Genomic DNA, 12906 nt, shown 5'->3' on the forward strand with positions numbered 1-12906 from the left:
TTCATAAATACTTCAAAATGATATATTTACATATGTGCCCATTTCTCATTCAAATTGAGTATAAGAAAAATCTTATATTAGTTTCTGCATGTTTGAATGAGTTTAACAGAATATCAGTAAAGGATCACATGTCTGTAGTATTAACAAACATTACTTACAGAACCTTTTTAAAAAATGCTCTTACCTTATTTCATTTGATCCTCATAACAATTACATAGCTTGAACCCAGTAATTCTATTTTATTTTTCAGCAGATGAGAAAGACAGCTTATAGATTTCAAACTTGACAAAAGTCACACAGCTAGTATAAAATAGGACCTCAAGAGGTCAAAAGACACCTGTCCTATAGTGGTGCTTTTCAACGTACAGACCAATGACCTGGGGACTCTGCTATAATGCTGATTCAATAAAAAGCCTGAGCTTCTAAATTTCTTTTTTTTTTTTTTAAAGATTTTATTTATTTATTTGAGCCAGAGAGAATGAGAGAGAGCACATGAGAGGGGGGAGGGTCAGAGGGAGAAGCAGACTCCCTGCCGAGCAGGGAGCCCGATGCGGGACTCGATCCAGGGACTCCAGGATCATGACCTGAGCCGAAGGCAGTCGCCCAACCAACTGAGCCACCCAGGCGCCCGGGATTCTAAATTTCTAACAAATTTTTAGGGGATACCAATTCCACTGGTCCTCAGATGACACTTTTGAGAAATAAGATTTTAGAGTACTAGAATATAATGTTCTTTCTACTATGCCACTTGAATCAGAAAGGAACAAATAGAGTTTTGTTATCACACAACTAAGAATAAAAACTTCCTTAGATTAAAAAATAGGGTAATTACAACTACAATATTTTTATAATGTATTAGGTAGTATAATTATTATACAACTATATGATAAAATAAAGTGCTATGCCTGAGAATATATTAAGGCAAAATATTATATGTACCATATAAAATAAAATTTACATGAACATTTTTGGTTAGCATAATTTATAATTTGATATGTATATGATTTTTAAAAAAGAAGTTCTGTTTCCAAATAATAAAAATACAATTTAATTTCAGATATAATTTGAAATAAAAATATGTACTTTTCCCATATTGATCTCTGAATATACTCTGAATATACAGAATGTTTAGTAGGATTAACAAAAATAAACTTAGTGGTTTATGACATAAATTTTACAATATAATTAAATGAGCAGACATCTAATACAGAGAGTGTACATACATTTATTAAACTATATAATTCAGATAAAGTTAAGAATAAGTGAAATAAGTTAAAAATAATTACCACCATTTATTGAGCACTTATTTATGTACTTTATAGATATTTAGTCCTCAAGAATGTGAAGTAGGTATGATTCCTAATTTATAGATGAAGAAACGGAAACTATAAACAAATAACTTGCCTAAAAGCACCAGCTAAATTCGCACCAGCAATCTAAAACCAAAAGGCTGTATTCTGTTCAGCCTTTGTTATAAATAAAAAAACAATATTACGTTTCTACATAGCATGGAAAAAAGGTACACTGTTACCTTCTATACAGTATGTCAATGAAACATCAAAAATCACTGACTCAAATCAGATAATTCTGTAATAAGAGATATCAATGTAGGTATTATTGTGAATACCAACTATTCTTCTACCTTATTTCTATTAAGGAATAGAAAAAGTAAGTTCTAAAGATTATTATTATTTTTTAAAGATTTTATTTGTTTGTTTGACACAGAGAGAGAGAGAGAGGGAACACAAGCAAGGGGAGTGGAAGAGGGAGAAGCTGGCTTTCCACTGAGCAGGGAGGCCGATGCAGGGCTCGATCCCACTACCCTGGGACCATGACCTGAGCTGAAGGCAGACGCTTAACCGACTGAGCCACCCAGGCGCCCCAGTCCTAAAGATTATTACCAACTGAATTATAATGTCTTAGTAAAATGTGGACAAAATTCAGTATTTTGAAGGTGCTTTGAATCCCACAGCAACTGATTCTATGATTTTATATTATGGTAGGTTATTGGTGATTATTAAAAACCTGGGATAGACAATGATCCAGAATTACTAGGTTAAGGTAAAAATATTAAAAGAATTTTACTAAGTATACCTGAATTCAGTAAAAGTTTCACAAATGAAATCTTCAGCTAGCTGATTTTATATGTTAAGAAATAGATTTGCTATAGGGCACAAGAAGTTTTATAGCTATGTATTTTTAGGTTATTTCCCAAGCAGGTATTACATAATGTATATTCAACTCCTCAGAAAAGAGTAGAAGTCTCATATAACAAAAATACTTATAAAAGGTAAGATCTTAACCTAATTCATTATAGCCATATGCCCTCAGGAGAATCAAAGTCTTGATCTTTTCTTTATTATTCTGTAAAATAAAAAGATGTTCAAATTCAAATACTTTCATGCCATCACAGGCTCTAACCAACTACCTCAGTTACTCAGAGATCTGATCCTGGACAGGGTTGGCATTTACACCACTGCCAAGAGTAGCCACATCTTTCCTCTTTGGTTCTTTCTACCTCTTTTATACTTTGTTCCTTTATTCTACTTTCCCTTGGCATAGGGGACTGAGGGGTCGGGGGAGGAACAGTTAAACTTATTAATTTCTTAGTAATTTCAACTTATCCATTTCTGAATTCTACATGTTATTTTTCTTAGAAGTATTACTATTAAGCAATTATCACTATTAAAGCCTTTGTATTGTATATAATTATAAAATCTCATCATTATTGTTTTTTCATTTGTAACATGTTTATCTGCAGAAAGTAATATTCAATATGATATAATGATTTATTTTTTTCAAAATGTGATGAACAAAATACATTTATGCTTAAGGAAGCTGATTTATTGGTAGAGAATAAGCATTTGATTCTAACCACAGATTTAAAATTTTATGGATGTGAAACTTCAAGTGGCATAAGGCTATTAAAGAGCCACCCTGTGCTCCCCCAGGACTTTCAGCATGTATTGATTCTGGCACTTATCAGAACAATCCTATTCAGCACAATACTGTAATTATTTATTCCTTTCCCCAACTGTATCATGAACTGCTTAAGAGAGAAGAGTATATCTTAGTTATACATATATCTATAGACTTTAAGAAGTCCTGGAATATACTTACAGCTAGATAAATGTTTGATGAATAATCTTAAAATTTCAAAAATTTTAATCAAATAATGCATCTGAATTCCCTATATTCCTTAGGGGATATTCCTTAGGGGATAACAGAATGATTCCTTTAAGGGAATTCCTTAAGGGATAACAGATATTGTATATACACAAGGAATAAATGTAACCTCAATATTGCTTATGCAATATCATGAATCAAAGAGTAGTCTGAAGAAATAGGCAAAAGTAGATCAATAACTATCCCTTCAAAAAAAAGGTGTAAACACAAGAACACACTGAGCTGGTGTCCCACTAACACCAGGCATTCATATACTGCCACACTGTGTCCAAAATGTGAAGTAAGAAATTACAGTTCAATGCCTGTTCTCCAACTACAAAAATATCTGGGGATATATTGTCCTCAAAATCAAACAAGAATGGTCGTTTTCCTAATTTGCACCAAAAAGTTTATTCACAGACCAATTTTAAAGAAAAATACATACATTTTAAATTTCTCTAATAACATTTGGCCTTTAGTAATATTTATCTATAGTTAAAATCTGATGCAACAGATCATATGATTTAACACAACAGTATATTATTATTTTAATATTTTTAATAGAGAAATATTTCATAGTGTTTCATACAAAGAACACAGTATCTAGGAACTTCTGAGAATCACAGAACCCTAATTGTTCATCTAAAACTTTAAAAATCAGTTTCCCATCTTAGAATAACACCATGGGATACATGAACAGAAAATCTGTATGGAAAAGAGAAGACTTAGCAGTTTTCTGCAATAATTTGTGCACTTAGTGCTAAAAGCAGAAGCACACGTTTCAGGATCTGGATAATAAGGTATACACAAAAACCTTAATTCTCATTTCCTATTATTTATGATGATATAAAAAGGCTGGGTTGAAATGTATCTTTGCTTCAGAAACTTTAAAATTAATAAGAAATACATACCTACCATGTACTCTGCTCTTAAGTTAATGGTCCAAACTTTTATTTGCCTAGTAGTATCTTCTCAAAGTGTTCCTCAAAATGTGGTACACAAACCAGCTGCATTAGAGTCACTTGGGGTAACTTATTAAAGATTCCTTCCCCTATATCAGAATATCTGGGGAGGGGCCAGGTAACATGTATTTTAAAGAGTATCCAGTGATGGTCACTTTCAGAAACACTGATTTACAATATAAACTTAAAAACAATTTAACTGTATTGCAATTGTGCAATTAATATTTAAGTGTCTTATACTGAAGAAAAAAAATCTTAGAAATCAGAATTTTTCACAAACCTATGTGAGCTTTTCTTTGGCAGAAAGAATACTAGCTTAGGAATGAATAAAAAACCCATTTATTAGTCTAGGCTATAGTTATTTTTTCCCCCTTCAATGTCCATTCTAGTTTTAAATTCTATGATAATTCAAATTTTTCCTAAATTAAATAACAAGGAATCTATTATTTCAACTGTTACTATTAAAAAGTTGCTTTCAACTTAGGGGCGCCTGGGTGGTTCAGTCGGTTAAGTGTCCAACTCCTGCTTTCGGCTTAGGTCATAAGCTCAGGCTCATGAGATCAAGCCCCATGCATCAGGCTCTACACTCAGCATGGAGTCTGCTTGAGATTCTCTCTCCCTTTTCCTCTGCCCCTCCCCACTGCTCTCTCTCTCTCTCAAATAAATAAATAAAATCTTAAAAAAAAAATTTGCTTTCAGCTTAGACAGGAAAAATTTTGAATTTTATTCTAATACGAGGTACAACCTAAGTTCTTAACACTAAGGACTTGGGAAGGCTAAAGCAATGGGACAATTCCTTATTTTGATTTTATATCAGGCTGAACTAAAAAAAATATCAGGTTGAACTAATGCTCATCTAGAATATACAACAACAGATAAATGCAAAAAAAATTAAAATAGGACTGCTTCAACCAATTTTACCTCTACTCAAACCAAAAAAGCATCTTGTTTTGGGGGAATCTAAATCTAAGTATTCATCAGTAAAATACTTACCTTTTCTACTAGTGGTATTAACTGTTGGTGTTCTGCTAAAGTCTTTAATAATTCCATAATGAAAGGCAGGTAATTATGCTTCCTTCTGATATTTTCAATCTGAAAATAAAACAAATATCAAACCACACTAACTTTACATTTCCACTAAGTTTCTGATATTTTGATCTTTGCATCCAACTCAAAATAGAAATGGGAGAAAACCTTCCATTCTCATAAGAAAAAATATTAGAAATAACGAGATTCCATCCCCACTGAGAATAAAGACTAATACAATAAAACATGTGAGAGTTTCTTGGGTGTGGCTTCCTACTCTTGGCTTAGCAAATAACACTTTTAAAAGTCTAAAATTATTTATGAAAACTTAAGATGAAAGTAAATTTAAGAAGCCCACATGATAAATTAATACTCTTACTACAACTATGCAAATAATCAGGCCACGCCTAATGAAACCAGCTTTATTTTGTGATCAAGAATAATCTTTCTCTGAATAACTTTTAATGAAGAAGATCGACTATAGGGAAAGATCTGTGCTTCAGGTGAAAACTATGCATTGTCTAGAGCACCCTCCCAAGTGACGTGATTCTAGTTTCTCACTGCCATTGAGCTATTAAATATTCTGTCTGGTAGAGGTTCAATTTACTTCCCTTCTCCCGTAGAAAAAAAAGTTCCCATCTTCAGTAAATTCATTTCAACATTCCTTTACTTCATATAAACTTGAGCTGCTTTAACTTCTCGTTGGAACTAGTTGTGACTACAGATTCCTTCAATTAATTAATGAATTAAATAAAATCTTAACACATGTTCATTTTATAGCAGTAAGAGAATCATTTCACCTTTTTGAACAAGCATTTTCAAGCAACGTAGCATGTAAAGATTCTGAAAACTTAATTTGTGTTTTACTTTAGGCTAATATTAAAACTTAGTGATGAAATAACCCTGCATTAAGAATATGTAAGTGATGGGTAGTTATCTTTGTATACCACATAAAATGGAAGATAAATATTCAAGCTTTCATCCCTTACTTTCCTATCTCCATTAACTTGGAATACTCTGGAGCCAGCCCCTACCACTTCCAACTGAAGAAACCGTACCAGTTCAAGGTTCACTTATTTAACAGTCATTTATTGGCTGTTAAGTATGATACAAAGCGCTATGCTAATGCTTTGGTGAGCAATAAAAAAGAAAAAAGGACGATCCTTGCCTTCAACTGAGCTTCAAATGAGTAACAATGCTTTTTCTACTATGATACACATGAGAAATGACATAACTACCATTTCCAAACTCACACAGTTTAAGAGAAGAGATGCAAATGGTTAACTTCAAGTATAAAGCCCTTTAATTCTTTCTTTTTTTTTTTTTTTTCAGTAGGTTCCACGCCCAACATGGGGCTTGAATTCGTGACCCTGAGATCAAGAGTCACATGCTCTACCGACTGAGCCAGTAAGGTGCCCCAAGCCCTTTAATTCTAAATTTGAAGACTGAATTCACATTGTACAAATTCACATTCTATTTTCTCTTCAAAACTAAAATAAGAAGCAAACAAAAATGTATTTCTTAGCTCTGAAAAGGCCTAGACATAATGACTAATCAGTATCACTGAGCATCCAAATAGTGGTTTCTAAATAACATTTCCCAACAAAAGAACCCAGGGCTTCTTGAAAAAAATGGCTAATCCAAGTCTGCAGTAGAAAATGGACAAGATGAGTCTGAACCATCTTGTCATACTGGAAATCAAGGAAGCTATCAAAGATGAAGAGAATCATATCAGAAGGACTTAGGACTTGAAGTGGATCCTAATGGCCAAAGATAAGACAATTTGATCATCATTAATTGCAGTGAACTGAAACATCAAATAGGTTAAAAATTTGTTCATAATGATACTTCAAAAAAAATTAAAAAGAAAGAAACCTCCTAGTTACCTTTGTGGGGTGCCAAGGAACCAACTCATTATTCTGAAAACTAGTAAATGATGGGGGAAAAAATCAAATATTCAACATACCTTCATGTCAAAATATACTACTCTATATTAAAACAAAGGAACAAAAAAAAAAGAAAACATACCTTATATCTTTTTAGTTTCTGTACTTCTTCTTCAATAAGCATCTGGTTTTTGGCAACCTCTGACTGAATAGCACTTAACATATTATTACCCTGGTCTGTATCCATGGGTTCCTCCTTAGGGTAAAGAAAAAGGAACAGCATACCCTAATGATTGAGGCTTGAGTCCAAAATATTTTAAAATGATAAACACAGTACAATTATTTTCAAATTTTACTCTTAATATTGGTGACAGAATACCAGTCTAACTGCAATATTAAAGGACAAAAGCCCTAAGTAGTACCTCCCATATTTCTATGTTCTACAATAACACATATGAATTTTTATCTAAAAAAAACCTATACTGCAAAATACTATATTGCTACAATCTTTTGCTTAGCTATAAAATAAATTTGCTTAAATATGCTATTAAGAAAATGTCATCAATCAAAGGAATGTAAAAAAGGTACTATTACTAATTATCTTCTCCGATCATATTTACTACAAAAAAAAAATCAATTATATAGACTAGTAAATATTACATGTAAATCTAAATGTACCCACTTAATTCTCTGAGAAATATATTCTAACTTGCTTAATTATAATAATGAAATTAAATAGTTAATTGCTAACACTTACTTAGCATGTAATATTTGTCAGTCTGTTTTTTAAGTGGCTTACATATATTAGCTCAGTTAATCCTCACAACAGCTTTCTAAGGTAAATACTATTAACTTCATTTTTCATTAAGAAACTTAAGCACAGGGGCAGGAGCTCCTGGGTGGCTCAGTCAGTTAAGCGACTGACTCTTGACTTAGGTTCAGGTCATGATCTCAGGGTCATGAGATGAAGCCCCTCGTGGGCTCCATGCTCTGCATGGAGCTTGCTTAAGATTCTCTCTCCTTCTCCCTGCCCTGCTACCACTTGCACACATACGTGCTTGCTCTCTCTCTCAAAAAAGAAAGAAAGAGAGAGAAAGAGAGAGGGAAAGGAAAGGAAAGGAAGGAAGAAAAGAGAGAGAGAGAGAAAAAGAAAGAAAGAAAGAAAGAAAGAAAGAAAGAAAGAAAGAAAGAAAGAAAGAAAGAAAGAAAAAAAAGAAAGAAACAAAAAAAGAAAGAAAGAAAGAGAAAGAAAGAATGAAAGAAACTGAAGCACAAAGAAGTATATTCCAATTCATACATCCGCTAAGTGGCAAAGCCAGGAGCTGAATCTAGGGAGCCTGACTCCAGAGTGTATTCTCTTAATCATCACTCAGGACACTTAATTAAATCAAAAAGGGAGGAAGGGAGGGGGAGAGAGAGAGAGAGAGAGAAAGAGAGAGAGGGAGGGAGGAAGGAAGGAAACGAAAAAGAACAAAGAGAAAGAAACAAAGAAAGAATAAAGAAAGAGAAAGAACAAAGACAGAGAGAGAGAGAGAGAATACTTTCCCTGAGACAACTAAACTAGAACTTTGCACCTAAAAACATGGTCACAAACCTCAGCAAGTTGTCTTTGTAACTCCGCTATCTTCTGTTCATATATCATTTTTCTGTCAGACACAATGGCCATTAAGTTAAATCGAATTTCACCTTCACTGTACCTAAAAAAAGTTAAAGTTTATAATGTAATTAACAATTGTTAACACTATTATAATTAAGATAATCTATTGTGACTACCCCATGGTTCTTTAGGATAAACAAATCTATCAATTGGCTAACAGTGAAAATTGACATTTAAAAAAAGCTTTCACATATGAAAGGCTACAACTGCAGAAAAAAAACTAGCTCAATTTAATCACAAATATTTTTAAATCTTCTAAAATAAAATTATACCACTAAACATGTGAAATAAAAAAATATTTTGTTTTCCTACTTTTATAAGAAACATGGCAACCATCATTTACTTCAGATCTCAGAAAAAAATAACTAAGACCTCACGGTTGTTGGATTAATTATACTGGCATTATGATGGTAATTAACTATATACTTTTTTCCAAGTCATGATGTAGTTATTTTTAGTTAATATATTTTTATATTTCACTTATACTTTACATTTTATTTTAAATTATAAAATATTTGTATAATATTTTATTAATATAATATGGTTATATCCTGTTGCAAAATTTCTGAATGCTGTTTTATTTTCACTACTCTGATACCAGGGTATCACAATGAGACATCTCATAGTATGTTTATTTATGGTAAAGACTGACATTAGAAGAATTACTGGTAAGATTATGGAAATGGTGCTTAATCAAGATGAGAATATATAGAAAATGTAAGCCTGTTTTTTCATTATTCACTTATAACAGTTTCTCATACATATTTCTATTCACTGAAAGAATATGGAGCAATATTAACTACAGTGCTTTGAACTATGTAAAAATGTTGTTTTTAAAACTCTGCTGTGGGGGCGCGTGGGTGGCTCAATCATTAAGCATCTGCCTTCGGCTCAGGTCATGATCCCAGGGTCCTGAGATTAAGCCCCCCATCGGGCTCCTTGCTCAGAGGGAAGCCTGCTTCTCCCTCTCCCACTCCCCCTGCTTGTGTTCCCTCTCTCGCTGTGTCTCTCTCTGTCAAACAAATAAATAAAATCTTTAAAAAAAAATAAAAAAATAAAAAAAATAAAACTCTGCTGTGGACAATTATCATATGATCTCGCTGGTATGTGGAATTTAAGAAACAAGACAGAGGATCATAGGGGAAGAGAGGACAAAATGAAACAAGATGAAACCAGAGAGGGAGACAAACCATAAGAGACTCTTAATCATAGGAAACAAACAGCGTTGCTGGAGGGGAGGGGGTGGAGGGATGGGGTAACTGGGATGGACAATGGGGAGGGTATGTGTTATAATGAGCACTGGGTATTATATAAGACTGATGAATCACAGACCTGTACTCCTGAAACAATTAACACATTATATGTTAAATGAATTTAAATTTAGAAAAATAAAATAAAAAAATAAAATAAAAATAAAATGGAACTTCCATTTCCTTATTTCTCTCACTAAGAAACACCAAATAAAAACACTAGACATAATATATATTTTTTAAAAGAAAATGAAAGGATGAACGAAAATTCTGAAAGGTGGAGAGAAGGCAGACAAGCTAGGGAACCAGGACCCAAAAATGACACAGTGGTGAACTCCTTGAGTTATCTCATTTGCCTTCATATAGCCTAGACTTGGAATTAAAGAAGCCAGCAACTAAGAAACGCCAACAGGCACAGACAAAAAAAGCACCAACAAAAGTCTGCTCCTTCTTTCCAAATAGGAAAGGGGCGACTCATGAAACAGAAAACCTTTAGACAATTACCACTCTACCATAGGTAAACACAACTGAAAAAACACTGTGCCCTAACTCTACCCACCAGCAAAGACTGAGTAGGGAGATAGGACTTTCATCCCTGTGGGCAGTAATGACACCTATTTGCAGTGTCTAGAAGAGACTAAATGGGAAGCCAAGTGGGAAGTCACTACCATACGGTGGTAAAGAAGCCTCCCCCACTTCAGCGACAGTGAAGCCATGTAGTAAGGAGTAACAAGGCATTCCTACTCCTTCCAGCCAGGGTAGTATCAAGTGGACACCCTTTTGGGGGCCAGAACTCCCACCCCTGCCCAGCAATAACAGGGAACCTCTTCCCATCTCAGATGTCAATGGAAGCAGAGTGGGGAATCTGAACTTCTACTCTCACCTGGCAGTAATGAGGTAGCATCCTGATTTACCCAGCCAGAGCAGTGCTCATATAAACCAGCTTAACAGAAATTTTATTTAAAAAAATCCAGTGTCATATTATATAAAACCACAAATGTCCAGGTTTCAATCTATAATCATTTGTCATATTAAAAATGATGAAAATCTCAACTTGAATGAAAACACTAAATCAAAAGAAAGTAGGACTGGGGTGCCTGGGTGGCTCAGTTGTTAAGCGTCTGCCTTCGGCTCACGTCATGATCCCAGGGTCCTGGGATCGAGCCCCACATTGGGCTCCCTGCTCCGCGGGAAGCCTGCTTCTCCCTCTCCCACTCCCCCCGCTTGTGTTCCCTCTCTCGCTGTGTCTCTCTCTGTCAAATAAATAAATAAAACCTTAAAAAAAAAGAAAGAAAGAAAGAAAAAAGAAAGCAGGACTGGCTATATTACTATGAGATAAACTAAATTTCAAAACAAAGAAAATTACTAGAGAAGGACATGACATAATGATAAAAAGATCAATCCACTAAGAAGAAATAGTGATAAATGTTTAGTTTATGCACCAAACAATAGACCTGCAACATATGTAAAGTAAAAACTGATTAAAACTGAAATTAGAAGTAAACAAATCCAAAACTGTCCCTATTTGCAAATGACATGATTATGGAGAAAATGCCAAGGAACTCACAAATAACTTCTAAAGCTGGTGCATGAGTGCAGCAAGGTTAAAGGATGCAAGAAAAAGAAAGAAAACAATCAACTGTGTTTCTACAGACTAACAATCAAATAAATCAAATATGAAAATACAGTATCATTCATAATCACTCAAAAGACTAATAAAATATGTGGGTATAAATCTGACAAAACATGTACAGGACCTGTATGCTAAAAAGTACAAAATGCTGATGAAAGAAATTAGAGAAGATCAAAGTAAATAGAGAGACATACCATGTTCATGGACAGGAAGACTCATCATAGTAAAGATGCCAATTCTCCCCAAATGGATATAAATGTTTGACACAATTCCTATCAAAATCCCAGCAAGAATTTTTGTGGATATAAAAGATTATACTAAAATTTATATGGGATTATTATACTAAAATTTATATGGAAAGACAGAGGAACTATAAAAGCTAAAACAATTTTGATGAAAAAGAATAAAGTTGTGGGTATCAGTTTATCTGATTTCAAGACTTACAATACAGCTACAGTAATCAAGACTGTGCAGGATTGGCAGAGAGCAGACAAACAGGTCAACAGAACAGAGTAGTGAACCCAGAAATAGACTCACAGAAATACACCCAACTGTTTTTTTATAATTCTACCAAATTGCTAGAGGAAGGATAGCCTTTTCAACAAAGGGTGCTAGAGCAAACGGACATGCATAGGCAACAAAATGACCTTTGACTTAACTTCACAATATGTACAAAAATGAACTCAAAATGGATCACAGACTTAAATGCGAAATGTTAAAATATAAACTTTTTAGGAAAAAATACAAAATCTTTAGGATCTAGGACTAGACAAAGAATTCTTAGATTTGACAACAAAAAACAATTCATAGTGGAAAAGATTGATAAATTAGATTTCATTGGGATTAAGAGCTTTTGCTCTGTGAAAGACTGTATTGGGAGAATTAGGAGATAGGCTTCAGACTGGGAGATAGTATTTGCAGGCAACGTGTCTGATGAAGAACTAGTACTATCTAGAGTATGTAAGGAAACTCAAGGCTCAACAGTCAAAAAACAATCCACTTACAAAACAGGCAAAAGGCATGAAAAGATTTTCAACATAATTAGTCATCAGGGAAATGCAGATTAAAACAATAATGAAATATCACTACCCACCTACTAGAATGGCTAAAATAAAAAATTTTGACAAAACCAAATGCTAGCAAGGATGTGGAAAAACTGGATCGCTCATACATGCTAGTAGGAATGTAAAATGTACAGCCACTTTGGAACAGTCTGGCAGTTTCTTAGAAAACTAAACATCCATTTACAACTCAGCAGTGGCACTCCTGGGCATTTATCCCAGAGAAATGAAAACTTATGTTCACACAAAAATGTGTACACAAATGT

General features: G+C 33.7%; 1 protein-coding gene across 16 annotated transcripts in view; it reads right to left on the reverse strand.

Moving 5' to 3' along the window:
• UCHL5 (ubiquitin C-terminal hydrolase L5) overlaps positions 1 to 12906 on the reverse strand; it is an 80972-nt gene that overhangs the window by 2663 nt on the left and 65403 nt on the right. For 11 of the 16 annotated variants that reach the window (XM_064593892.1, XM_064593889.1, XM_064593885.1 and 8 more), the window contains 3 exons: positions 8634 to 8736; positions 7182 to 7295; positions 5121 to 5219 (listed from right to left, as the gene is read on the reverse strand). In XM_064593892.1, the coding sequence (XP_064449962.1) occupies positions 5121 to 5219; positions 7182 to 7295; positions 8634 to 8736 (316 nt within the window). Of the gene's footprint in view, positions 1 to 4066; positions 4231 to 5120; positions 5220 to 7181; positions 7296 to 8633; positions 8737 to 12906 lie in introns of those variants that run through there. The other 5 variants (XM_064593887.1, XM_045876910.3, XM_064593894.1 and 2 more) reach the window with 3 other exon arrangements.

Source organism: Mirounga angustirostris, unplaced genomic scaffold (assembly GCF_029215605.1).
Source record: "Mirounga angustirostris isolate CCGP_5_RB_7025 unplaced genomic scaffold, mMirAng1.0.hap1 SCAF_6, whole genome shotgun sequence".
NCBI lineage: Eukaryota > Metazoa > Chordata > Mammalia > Carnivora > Phocidae > Mirounga > Mirounga angustirostris.